Source organism: Oryza sativa, chromosome 10 (genome assembly GCF_034140825.1).
Source record: "Oryza sativa Japonica Group chromosome 10, ASM3414082v1".
NCBI classification, from domain to species: Eukaryota; Viridiplantae; Streptophyta; class Magnoliopsida; order Poales; family Poaceae; genus Oryza; species Oryza sativa.
The window spans coordinates 15,295,975-15,310,592 of NC_089044.1; the positions used below are offsets into that span (position 1 = coordinate 15,295,975).

The 14,618-nt window shown below is 37.8% G+C and overlaps 1 protein-coding gene across 1 annotated transcript; it reads left to right on the plus strand.

Moving 5' to 3' along the window:
• Positions 1 to 5,684: 5,684 nt before the first annotated feature.
• LOC4348636 (GDP-mannose 3,5-epimerase 1-like) lies at positions 5,685 to 8,981 on the plus strand. The gene is made up of 7 exons (NM_001403968.1): positions 5,685 to 5,808; positions 7,012 to 7,428; positions 7,536 to 7,629; positions 7,717 to 7,846; positions 7,926 to 8,058; positions 8,155 to 8,362; positions 8,496 to 8,981. Exons 2-7 carry the CDS (start codon positions 7,013 to 7,015, stop codon positions 8,649 to 8,651), a joined length of 1,137 nt encoding a protein of 378 aa, NP_001390897.1. The 5' UTR covers positions 5,685 to 5,808; position 7,012; the 3' UTR covers positions 8,652 to 8,981.
• Positions 8,982 to 14,618: the final 5,637 nt, after the last annotated feature.

The window sequence follows — 14,618 nt, forward strand, 5'->3', positions numbered from 1 at the left end:
TCGGCGTCGCCTCCGTCTCCACTCTCCAGCGGCTGTGAAAAAAATCGGTCAGATCGAGACCGAGACAGAATTTATCGGTCCTGAGATTTTTTTGGATGAAATTCGGTCCTGAGTTTCCAATGACCGAACTAACCGAATAACGGAAGACCGAGACCGAATTTTTCGGTCTGACCGAACACCCACCCCTAGCCAGAAGACAAGGGATTGAGGGAGAGAGAGGGGTGGAGGAGAGAAAGGGGGATGGCATGTGGGCCCCATATGCTGACTCAATGATTAGACTAAGTCAGCGAGTCACTTCAATGAAAACCACCCTTAAAATCATTGAGGAGATCGTTTTATACCTATTTTAATGGTGGGGAGTCAAGATATGATTGAGTGACATGAATCAGATTGAACATATATTTAAGGAGTTGAAGTGGACTTACTCCCCAAGTTTCTTATGGTTGATGCAACAGCCGAGTCACTGGCCCAACAAGATTAGGGAAAAGGGATCACAAGAATACATTCTGATTTCTCAATTCCTCATCTTGTGACCATTAGTCCATTACACGTTACAGCTCTCATCGCCCCATTGAACCAACCATGCCTTTAGAAGAGAATCACTAGATTTCTTATCGGAAGTGATCCATCATTCCCGAACACCAATTGATTGTTATTTTTCAGGAGGAGAACAAGTATATATCCCTTGTTCTAGAAAACATTCAGAAGAAGCATGCCTCGTATCTTGGCAAAGGTGTTCGTCACCATGAAATTAATTAACAAACTAATTACCCAGGAACGAAGAACTTGCTTGAGAAACTTCCACATGGAACACAGGAACAGAGCTAGCCATTAATTAATTAACTAATTAATTGCATTGCGCTATACTAATTATACTTTTGGCTTGTTCAATGATCGTGCATGCTACGATAGGGACTGCTTCTACAGTACATGTCAACAAGCTGCTTTGCAATCATTCAACGCTTGCCTCTGCAGCTGGAATCTACCACTGCTACAATCAAAGTTGCTGTGTGTTGCAGCTCTGAAATAATCTGAATACATGTGCAGTCAATGCATCAACCAACTCCAAGACAAATAATGATACATGGGATCATGCACTTCCACTGCACTCTAATAATTCTCGGTATATATTGTTAATTAATTCAATCAAGATTCGCATGTACACCCTGTTTCGTTTTGTTCAACCAATAACCAGGTTTTCAAGGCGGTATACTTCAGCAGTGTGCACGTTCGTTAGTTTTGATATGATTCGTGTAGAAACTGAATGCATGTGGAGAGAAGCTAGCTACGTTGACAGGTCACTTCACCGATCAGTGATCTGGATCGAGAATTAGATATTACTACGTGGATTGTGACGGTTAAAATGGTACTCTTAAACCAATGGAGATAGTAAATACTCCATCCGTCTAAAAAAATATAAACAATAGGTTAAAAAACTATAGTGTCCATCATAAAATTGAAAAAAAATGATAAGAGAGATAATACGAGGAAGAAGTGTACATTAGGCTAAAACTATGGTTTTTTTTCTCCTAACAGAGGGAGTATCTATTTATTCACCTATCCATCGTCTCAACCAATTACCACTATTTTTCTTTTATAGTTTTTTCACATAATTTCATTCTTAAACAATCATAATCTTTTACTGTACTTTCTTAATTTCCCTAAAAACCATCCTAGGACAAAGGGTTACTTAGATACCATGCAAAATTGAATTAAAAAACTTCGCCCAACGTAATACATTAAAATTCAACGTTGACGTTTTGAAGAAGGTAGATCTGGTCAGGGGCTTTGTTTCCTCTGTACTCCTACCCCCTAATAATTAGTTAATTACTAACTCGGTTAAGTACCACTTTTGAAAGACAAGACGCAAAGTATCCGTGGTTGAGAGTTGAGACTTAGGATGAACAAAAATGACAAGTGGCTCTATGGCATGCGAGATTCTGGGCTGGTAGTAGTACTAAATATAAACCCCAGATGGGCTAATTTAACCCAGTCGGCAGCAACTGTGAAAACAAGTTTCCCACGAACTTACAGTTAGTAATTCATCTCCATGAAGTAGTAAATGCATTATATTCCAGTGATATATACTTAAATACCATATCTGTCCTATATTAAGTGCAGTTTTAGCACTCAAAATTTTTCTCCTACAGTGTACATTTGTGGCATTGAATTGTTAAAAAAAAAACCTACATTGAGATCAAAACGTGAAAGAGCATCATAAAAAATCTAAACATGACGATACTTAGACACAATATTTATTAACGAGGTTTTAGTTGAAGCCAACATCCCCACATCCTCGAAGCATTGATTATGGAAGCTCCTCTCTTAATATAGGCCGTTGACCAATCGACGAAGTGTCATGATCCTCGACCGGCTAGGCCGTTGACCAATCGTACCCGCACATATGCTACCGTCACCACACATTTATAACATGTGTGTATGTTTTAAAAGAGAGCAAGAATAGTGTTTGACTCTAATTTTATTAAACACATACTACCTCTATCCTAAAATATAATGATTTTTAGTTACGAAAATAGAGAAATAATTATGTTTGGGAAAGAGGGAGTATTATAACTCCAATTTATAAGTTGTAGTACATATATTTGACAAAAACTTTACTAGGAATCAACAAGGTGGGTCCCAATTCATATGGAATGGAGGTAGCACGTCCCAAAACTAGTAAAAAAAACTTTAGACGTGGCAAATAAGTCCTCACAAACAAAATGTGAGATGAAATTACATTTATCATCCGGCCAGAACTCAGTAAGAGATTCACACCGGGTTCTATTAGCTAGAGTATGGCTAACATTATTTTGATTTCGCTGAATCTTCGCGATGATCACTTCCCTATTCCCTGAAAACAATTCTTCCAATGCCCGTGACGATGAATGCGAGCTCAGAGCGTCCTTGCACCGCAGACTCTATGAGGTTCTTCGCCACCAAGCACGATAATCTAATCGGTGCCAATGCCAATGCTCTTCATCCTACCTCAGTTTCGGTGGTCTTTTCTTCCTATTTTTATTACTCCATCCATCCTAAAATATAAGGGCACCCGCAATGATTATCTATAGGCTATCTACAAGAGATCTATGTCAGCATATTTTTCTACTTGGAAGAGATTAAATGAAGAGAGAGAGCGCGCAAAGCTATCTACTAACCTGGAGATAGTCTATAGAGAAAAACGAGGCAATGGATTAGAGAGCTATAGATACCCATGTAGACATACTATTGAGGTGGTTTACTATTAATCTAGTCTATTGCTGAGATGTACATATTTTATAGAGAGCACCTTATTTTACCATTGTGGGTGTCCTAAGGTACAACTACTCCTAACACAAAGACCAAGAAAGAATTTAATCACCTCCTTGATTGAATCATATCTATATATTCAAGCAATGTGATTGGAATAATTAATGTATGCATGTATACACGCACGCCTTATATTATGAGACAGAAAAAAGTGGTTGTGCCTCATATTTTGGGATGGAGGGAGTAGCTTTGTCAACCTCTGCTCGCTCCTGTAGATAGTAACTAATTGCCTTCGGAGTTAATGTTGTTATCAATCTAGTTTTTCATTTTAATGAAGCCATTTAACCCTACCCATATAAGCATCTTTTGAAAACTGGACCGGGCCGGCAAATCCTTGAGGATATGTCACCTACTATTAAAAGCACAATGCCATTAAATCTTGGAAAATTCGCTCCCATAAGAAGTCAAACCCAGGACCTCAGGTGCTACTGAGTCTCTTGTAACCACTAGGCTACAGCCCCTTTCACAATGTGATTTTTTATCATTTGTCTTATTAAAAAGATTATATAAATATCATCTATTTGTTATGGTTTTTTATCATGAAAGAAACTATACTCTTAACTTATACTTTTAAATATTTACACTAAATATTTAACTAATATAATAATTAAACGTTACGTGAAAAGTTAACAGCGACGTGATACATTAAGAGCAGGTACAATAGCAGGCTATAAGCCAGCTATAAGCATATTTTAAAGATATAAAGGAAGAGAGAAGAGCAGCGGGCTACAGATTTGTAACCAGCTGCAGCACGGACTCCAAGACGTAATGTAAGTATGACAGGTGGGACTAGATATTAATAGTATAGTAAGCATCTATTGTATAAATTGGTTATTACGTTGTCTAGATGACTTGGAGCCAGTAGTGGACTATACTATTAAACTTCTCTGTAACCTGAATACCCGCGTCAACTCAAAATGAGTACGTGAGCTGACCCACACCCACCACTCCATCAGGCAGGCACCAGGCACCAGCCAGCGCCACCTACCCACCGCCGCCGCACGCGCACGGGCTTCCTCACGTTTGACCGCCGCCGGCCGACGTGAGGCCCACCTCGTGTCACGTTACTTCCGCCCCGTGGGCCCGGCCCAGCCCGGCCCGTCTCCACCGCTCGCTCGCACGCGCCTGTCTGACCCTGCCTGCCTGGCTCGTCTCCCGAGGAGGCTCTGAGGGAAAGTCAACCAGAGGGGTGGTTGCTCACGAATTCTCTCTCATTTTTCCGGACAATTAATTCTTTATTCTTTTCCGGAGACTCACGAATTGTTTTATTTTCTTTTCTACTCAGCTGGATGGGAGTGTTGGCACTGTGACGAATGCTTTTTTTTTTGGTCGAGAAAGGGATTAATGATATTTGGACGGACGACATATGTCCACGGTTGATTGGAGGAGCCTAGCTGGCTCCTTCCGTTTCGGAAAATAATTAAAGCTCTTAACCATAATTCTTTTTCAAGAAAAACTTTCGGTACTCATCCGATTTTTTTTTCGCAATTTTTAGCGTCTCCTTTTTTTTCACATATCACTAGGACGTGTGATAGATGTTGGGCTTGTTGGCTTGGGCTAAATTGCAACTAGTCGTGAATGTGGCTGGATGCAGTACAATATTATCTTTACAAATTTTACTGCATTTGTTGTAAATGCTGTGGCTGTACAGCCGCAGCTATGTCCACCGAACACACCCATTATGTAAGAGCTAAGATGTGGTTTTACACTTCTCTTATACTAGCGTAGATTTTCTATTATTAAATCATATGTTCTAGAGAATATTGACGTACCATATAAATATAGGCTAACCCTTTATAAATTTTCCGTTAGAATTATATAGATGGCATAACTATACGGAGCAAACAATATCATCAAACGCGAGCGACTTCCCCATGGTCAACAAATTTAAATTTATAGACGTCACCATACTGAAGGCGTTGGTGATGAAGCTAATCCAAGCTGCACTATCGTATAGGGTAAACCAGAATCGTAATACTACACAGTACTATCACGTTCAAAAATTTTGGTCGTAGCAAAAATTTATAGCCATGACCACTTTATAAAATGTAAACATAAAACTGACACTAAAAATATTCACTAGCCAACACATGCATACTAAAACCGAAACACCTCTAACATAGCTAAACAAGGAAGCTAATAAATCTCTTATCAACAAGGAAATGATAAACCCTTTATAAAAAACCAAGGATATGATAATGATAAACAATTTAGTAGTACAAACTTTTTGCCTTTTCAAGCAACAAAGGGAGATCAAAATCTTGAGATTTGTGTGGGTCCTCCCAAAAGAGAAGAAAAGAAAATAAAGCCGCTCCTCTCCTCCTCCGTCCCAACGGAGACCAGTATAAATAACGCACCATTGGAGGAGGAGATCTCTCCCTCTCATCATCATCATCATCCTCCTCCTCCCTATCCCCTTCTCCCCCCTCTCTCTCTCTCTCCACCCCGCGCGGCGGCCGCTTCCGATCCCTCTCCGACCGACCAAGCGCCGCCTCCAAGGTATTTCCCTCTCCTGATCCTCCTCCGTGCTTGGTGGTGGTGGTGGTGGTGGTGATGGTGTTCATCCTCTGTTTGTTGTTAGGGGGGAAGAAAATCCAATCCGTAAATCCTGGGTTTTTCTTCTTCTTGTTTTTTTCTCCTCGGGACGGGTCCATCCTTCCGGGGGGCGATTAGAGGTTTGTTTCCGGTAGATTTTATTCAGAGGATTGGAGCTCAAGTGCTGAAACCCACATGCATGCATGCCTGCCTGCTATTGTGTTGTCTGAATACGAAATATGCGGGGGGTCTCTAGCTTGCCTTGCCCCGCGCTGTTAGGAGTAGTTGAGATGGTGTTTCCGGATGAGCTCTGCACTTGCTGCTACTGTTACTTGTTACTCTTAGGAGTAGTTGAGATGGTCTGCTTGTAATATTTCCATCAGAGATCATGGTGGCAAGAAGATTATTGGTTGCTCCATGCTTGAACAGGCTGATATTGCCCTGTATAATCTTTTTGCTGTGTTTTTGGAGTTTGTCTTGTCAAAAAGGCAGTGCTCAAATGGTTGGTTGGAACGGCTACCATGATGTGGGGAACGATAGAAATGGGCTTAAAAATTTCATCCATGAGTGTGCTGTCATTTTTCTTTTTTCACCGAGAGAGAGAAGGAAGCATTGCTTTTCAGATAGTAACATCTTCTTGTCTTATTTTTGGTAGTGAGGGTTCATGTTCTTCTCCATATGCTAACTGTTGGAATGAGCTGGATCTACAGGAATATTTAACTTATAAAGATTAGGGACTGAGTGCATGTGACCATTATTGGCCGTTGACGTGCTGGATTTATTTTTTTTTTGTTCATCATTAGTTTCAAAGATTCCTCTCCCCGAGTAGCTATTGGTTATGCCTTTGTGTTCTCTTTCCATGAATTATGTGTGACATGTGAGAAAAGAATCAGTGATTCACTCTTTCAGAAATTGGATGGACGTGTAGAATTAATAAGGCGGCTTGTCATGTTCCCTTTATCATTCTCTCTGTCAAAAAAAAAACGGTGCTACTGATCTTTCGATTGACGTATCCTTGTCTGAATTTTACGCTTTTTTTTCTCATGTGGTCCATGAAAAAAAAATTATTTTGGTGCTAAACTTAGCTATCAATGTTTTGGCCAACTCACTAAATTTCTTGCATATATATCCTCTTTTGCATATTGATTCAGATTCCTTCTTTGACAGAATGGGGAGCTCGGAGAAGAACGGAACTGCTTATGGCGAGTACACCTATGCTGAACTGGAGAGGGAGCAGTACTGGCCGTCTGAGAAGCTGAGGATATCGATCACCGGAGCTGGTGGTTTCATTGGATCCCACATTGCTCGCCGTCTGAAGAGCGAGGGGCATTACATCATCGCCTCCGACTGGAAGAAGAATGAGCACATGACTGAGGACATGTTCTGCCATGAGTTCCACCTTGTTGACCTTAGGGTCATGGACAACTGCCTCAAGGTCACCAACGGCGTCGACCATGTGTTCAACCTTGCCGCTGATATGGGTGGTATGGGGTTCATTCAGTCCAACCACTCTGTGATCATGTACAACAACACCATGATCAGTTTCAACATGCTCGAGGCTGCACGTATCAATGGTGTGAAGAGGTCCGGCTCTCTCTTTTTTTTTTACATATTTTTACTGTTATATCTCAGCTTAGCCTGAGCTTGTTTTATCCATATCAATTCATTTGTTACAACTAATGGTCCTACAGGTTCTTCTATGCCTCAAGTGCATGCATTTACCCTGAATTCAAGCAGCTTGAAACTAACGTTAGCCTGAAGGAATCTGATGCCTGGCCTGCTGAGGTTTGTCCATCAAAATAATTTTAGGCTTTAGTGTTATGTTTTAGTAAAACCAGAAGTTGATTTCCTACTGTTTTAACTACTGTCCAGCCTCAAGATGCCTATGGTTTGGAGAAGCTTGCAACTGAGGAGCTCTGCAAGCACTACACCAAGGACTTTGGCATTGAGTGCCGTGTTGGCCGCTTCCACAACATATATGGCCCCTTTGGAACATGGAAAGGTAGAAGTTTAACCAATTCTCCAAGTTATTGAACTGTACTTGTACTGGGGCATCCTTAACTCAATTTGTCAATGGATAGGTGGCCGTGAGAAGGCACCAGCTGCATTCTGCAGGAAGGCTCAGACTTCCACTGACAGGTTTGAGATGTGGGGTGATGGCCTCCAGACCCGGTCCTTCACATTCATAGATGAGTGTGTTGAGGGTGTTCTGAGGTATGCAGCTACTTGTCACATTATTATCTAGATAGAACACTAAACCACACCTGATTAGATGAGAAGCTGGTCTAATATGATACAAACAATTTCTAGGTTGACAAAGTCGGACTTCCGTGAGCCAGTGAACATTGGAAGCGATGAAATGGTAAGCATGAACGAGATGGCTGAAATCATTCTCAGCTTCGAGGATAGGGAGCTGCCCATCCACCACATCCCTGGACCCGAGGGTGTCCGTGGCCGTAACTCCGACAACACCCTCATCAAGGAGAAGCTTGGCTGGGCACCCACAATGAAGCTCAAGGTATCTATCCCTGTTCTGCTAAATCTTCTCACATACTACACCAATCATGCAATGCCTGTAAAAATTCTCACCGTCAGATCAATGACAAGATTAGAATAGACAATACCTAATATCGACAAATGACGATGAACAGGACGGGCTGAGGTTCACCTACTTCTGGATCAAGGAGCAGATAGAGAAGGAGAAGACCCAGGGCGTCGACATCGCGGGTTACGGCTCATCCAAGGTGGTGTCCACCCAGGCCCCGGTTCAGCTGGGCTCCCTCCGTGCTGCCGATGGCAAGGAGTAATTTCAAAGCTGCTACACCATGAAGATCAATCAGCTCCTCTCAGCTTGATCGTGGCCATACCTTACTTCGCTACAGATAGCTCACAGAAATGAATTCTTCTTGGAAATCTTGCAACCTTTCAGAACAACAACAGCCGTTCTTCCTGTCGTTATAACTCATATGCAGTACACCGGTTTCTTGTGTTTAAAAAGCTATACTCGAGATTTCTTCCTCTTTTTTTTTTCGCGTCGTGTTGGAAATTCTTCGTATGGATTACATTTTGTCATATGAACAATGAAACAATGGGAATGCTCTGCATTACCTTTATGAATAGATGATGTGTTCTTCCTACTCTCCTCTCATCATAAGATAAGAAGTAAGGCCTTGTTTAGATCCTAAAAAATTTTAGCCAAAACGTCACATTAAATGTTTGGACATATACATGGGATATTAAATGTGGGAAAAATTTGACCATGTGATGCTACAGTAAATATTTACTAATGACGGATTAATTAGGCTTAATAATTCGTCTCGCAGTTTACATGCGGAATCTGTAATTTGTTTTGTTATTAGTCTGCATTTAATTCTTCAAATGTGTGTCCGTATACTTCAAAAATTTTACACCCAAAGAACTAAACACACCCTAAATTAGTATCCCGGTGCTTCATTATCACTAGGTAGGTGGCATAGACTGTAGAGAGACGCTGACAGCTGGGGACCACCTCGTGGGTGGGCCCCACCGTCGGTGGAACCGGATATTCCTTGGGTGTGTTGTCTTGATCTCGTCCGAGCGAAAGACGAGCGGCTGCTCCGGCCATGGCGCGTCGCTGTTGTACGTTTTTTTTTTGTCACGCGCGGCAAGCCGGACTCCGGTGAACGGCGGCCACCGGTTGTGGATATACACGGCATGGGGGGTTTACACACTTGCACGTCATAAAAGGGTACAGCGTTGCGAGAACGAGAAAACGATTGGTAGGGACGATGGTGACGTGGATAGGACCGGGGGCGTGTAAATTCAATAGCAAAGATTGTACTACATCAAAAAAAGTAGTATAGTACTTTCTTCGTAAAAAAACATAAAATTAGATGTAATGATTGAACACCAGTTTTGTTTACTGCATTAAGGCCCCGTTTAGTTCGCGAAATGAAAATTTTTAGGTGTCACATCGGACGTTTGACCGGATGTCGGAAGGAGTTTTCAGACACGAATGAAAAAACTAATTTCATAACTCGTCTCGAAACCGCGAGATGAATCTTTTGAGCCTAATTAATCCGTCATTAGCACATGTGGGTTACTGTAGCACTTATGGCTAATCATGGACTAATTAGGCTCAAAAGATTCGTCTCGCAATTTCCCCCCTAACTGTGCAATTAGTTTTTCTTTTTATCTATATTTAATGCTTCATGCATATGTTCAAAGATTCGATGTGATGTTTTTGGGAAAAACTTTTTGAAAACTAAACAGGGCCTTAAGTGTTATTCCCTTTGCAGATCTGCTTTATAGCAAAAGGCTGCACCAAAATCTGAAGGTACTTTGACCCAAAAGACAGATTGAAAAGGAAATATTGTTGTATGGACGATTTAGTTGACAACCCATTTAAAATAAAACATATAAAATTATATATTAATAAAAATTATGTTTACATACACTGTAATCGATTACAACCGTCAATCAAATTTAAGTGAGCAATCTATCTATCTATCTATCTATCTATCTATCTATCTTCTATTATATACTAAAAGTCCATTAATCTTCCTATAAACGCTCCTAAGCCGCCATGTGGCGCTCCTATAGATCGCCACGTAGCATTTTATAATTTCACCGTTAATTTTTATTTAAATTGGTGGACCTATTATTTTAGACCATTAAATTAGATCTATTTGCTTAGATGCATGCCTTTTATACCGGGAAAAAAAATTACCGTCGGTACGTATTTGGAAAAAAAAACTAAAGGTACGTTTAGGTGCTGTTCCTTTAAAAAAACGAACGTACTTAGTAGTTACGTACGATAAAAAACTATAAAACAGAAAAAGGAAACTGTTCACTTGAAAAAATAACAAAAAAATATAAATATATATATAGACCCCAAAAAAAGAAAAGAGCCTTTGAATATTTTTTTAATATGTTTATTGATGTTTTCCTATTAATAATATTTTCATTTATTATCACATATTTATGTACATAGGTAGAAAAAAATAGACAGTGATCTTTTTAAAATATGATTTTCTGTACAATAAAAATAAAATTTATTCCACAAATATGATCACGTGGCGTTCCTACATGTACTCTTACCGCCACATGGCACTTTATAATTTAGATGTCAATTTTTATTTAAAATGATGGACCTATTTTATAGATTATTAGTCTTAGTTTCATGGGTATACGAGAGAAATTGTTTACCGATGTTCGATTGAAACAAAACAAAGAAAGAAATATACGTGCATATGATAATAAATCTATAAAGCCCAAAAAAATACATATATAAGAGTACGTAAGTACGATAAAAAAAACCATCAAACAAAAAAAAACTTTAGATATTGTTCACTTGAAAAAAGGTACGTACTTATGTAGGGGTGAAAAGAAAAGCTATAAGACCCTTAAAAAATATATATACGTCGGTAGAAAAAAAAATAGACGGTCTTTTTAAACTAGGATTTTCTATACTATAAAAACAAAATTTATTACTCCACAAATATGATCATGTGGTGTTTCTACAAGCACTCTTAGACCGCCACATGGCACTTTATAATTTTGCTGTCAACTTTCATTTGAAATAATGGACCCATTATTTTAAATCATTAGATTAGCCCGCTTCCTCTTAATCCCCTGCATATACGAGAGAAACTGTGTACCGGATATTCACAAAGAAACATATGTACATACGATAATAAAGCTATAAATCCCAAAAAAAATACATATATAAGTTGGTACAACCTTCAAAAAAAAATATAGATGTTCTTCAGAATAGGATTTTCTATACTATAAAATAAAATTTATTACTCTAAAGATAAATATGCAGGTTAAACTATATTAATATAAAAACAAACTAAATGCATTTAAACACCCATTTTTAAAAATTATTTTCAATTATATAGTCAACTTATAATAAGGTGTATTCAAATGTTGATGACTTATCATAGTTATATTATAGTGCTAAATACATTACAACACATGGAGCCGACATATAATAATTTAATTCAAAACACTTTTCAAATAATTTGTGTGACATATAATAGTTAATTCTATGATAATGTTTGAAATAATATCACATTATATTTTATGGTCAAATATCATTTGATAATTATATAACACTAACTGAAATCTACATGCATGAAAATGAAACAACGTTATGTTTTGTCAATTATATCTGACTTTATTTTAATTTTTGTGAGATTAAGATTCTTAATTTTTTTGGATTTTTCAGAATTATTTGATAGGTATGCACAGGCAATGATCATGCTACAATACAACTCCTTAATCCATCACAAAAAATATGGTCATTTACATTTTTTTTGCCAAATAGGTTTGGTAACAAATGAACAATCTTATAACATGTCCATAAAACTACTCATGATATATTTTCTTACACTTGAGAAATTATAATATGTTCAGCATAAGTGATAATTGATAAATGTACGCCAAACAGCCCACTGATGTAACTATAACTGCACTTCAACAAATTAATTATTATAAATAATTTTGAGAAAATAAATACATTTAGAATTAGTAAAGGTGTCTCATACAAAACATAAAGAAACTATTTTTTATGGGAATAAATGAAGAACTATTTTCATCACATCATATTCTCTTTGTTTCCATGAAGGGCACCGAGCATGAATAACAGAACTTGCTATGCTACCACAAGTATAGCAGGGGGCACACATATGGTTGAGTTGAAGCAAGCCCAGAGGAGGCCACCATTGATAAGAGTGCTCAACTTTCCTACTTATCAATGCAATCTTCTTTTAAGGGTGCCGATAACTAACTATGATTAATTAAAATTATGCTCCACACTAACTGTGAGAGGCACGACTATGTCGACTCATGCTTGAAGGCAGCGGATAAATAAAGCTTTGATGGTTCCACCCATTAGAGGGGCATTCATGCCTATTTCTTAATGACGTTATCCTATTAACCAATAGGTTAATAAAAGCGGTAGTTTTAGAATATTTATTAATAGGTTTAGAAATAAGTGTTGAGATAAATATTTAGGTATGTAGTGGAAATAAATGTCTTATGTATTAATGGCGTATTAAGTTTATTTGGTGGTACAAATTAAGTTCCATTTATTAAAAAGATATATACCTTTTAAGAAAAATGATAATAAATAATGGTGATAATAGGCAAGTTTACATGTAACCCGGATAAAAGTGATTTTTTAAATCTAAGAGACATTCTTATCATTTATATTAAAGTTTATGATCTATTTCACAATATAGATTTTTGTTATTATGAGATAAAATCTATAATTTTTTAAATCTATTTGATGAGATATGACTTAATTCTAATAGCATTATTTCTATAAACAAAACAATAAATAAGATGCCCGCGCATTTGCGCGAGCTTTTTTCTAGTTTCCATAAAAAGGCTAGCGCCAATCTTAGAACAGTTATGGCCCATAACTGCCACGCGGTGTTCTTTTCCACCTCCATCTGTCACCAATTCCATCTTTTCCCCACTCATTACGAGCATGATCTTTAAGCCGCTAATATAATTTTAGAAAAAAAGTCTATGAAGAAGTTTCTTAAAAACTAAAAGGAAAATTCAAGCTTTTTAATAGTTAATACTCCACTTAATATTTAGTGTTTTCTCTGGTAGGCAAACAGCTTAATGACCCAAACATTGAAACGAACATGACCTCTTATATCAATGTAAAATAGTGAATATCCACGCATTGCCATAAGAAATTTAATAATACTTACAATAAAGTAATAAAAATATATAAACTCTTAATGTCTAAAACAATACCCATCCGTTCATTTTTTATCGTCATATTTGGCTTGTACAACGATACCAAGATAAACATCAATTAGCACTATCAACATTTCATATCCTTGCATGGCTAATGGACTGCCCAATTAAGCCCCGTTCGATCTCCCCAACTCAAGACAAATTTTTATGGCACACAAAACAAGCAACATCATTAGCACTTGATTAATTAAGCATTAAATATTATAACTTTGAAAAATGTATTTATTTATTTTTTAAAACAACTTCTATATAGAAATATTTTTAAAATAATACACCATTTATCAGTTTAAAAAGTGTGCTAACGAAAAACGAGAAAGTTAAATTTTAAAGTTAAAGAATAGAACAGTGCCTTAGTTGTGATTGCATTAAATGTTTGATCAAATTTCTGCCAATGGAGCTGCAAGGCATGCATGCAACGTAGCGTACGAAACATTTCTGTCACAACCCCACCTAATATGACAGCTAAATATGGATTTTTGTTTTTTGAAAATATGATGATCAAAGGGAGTAATATTTTAAGGTCTATAGGAGTTAGGCTGTGTTCGGAGGAGGGGGTTGGGAACCCCTCCTCCCCGGCACGCAAAACAAAGTTCGGTTTATTGCATAATTAATTAAATATTAACTAATTTTTTTTGAAAAATATATTAATATGATTTTTTAAAACAATTTTCATATAGAAAGTTTTTTATAAATAACACTGTTTAGCAATTTGAAAAGCGTGCACGCGAAAAATGAGATAGATGGTTTAGGAAAATGGGGGAAGAACACAGCCTTAGTATGAGTTCGTTTCTTATGTTCCCAACCTCCACGGCTCCACTTTCTCATTTCCCGTGCGCATAACTTTCCGAACTACTAAGCGGTGTGTTTTTTAAGTAAATGCTTAATTAATCATGTGTTAATTCGTTGCTCTATTTTATGTGCGGATTAGGGGTTTTCAACCCCTCTAAAAGAACACAGTAGGTCTAGTTTTTTTTTTCAACTCCACACGTTAACTTCCTGGTTTTCCGTTAGTATGC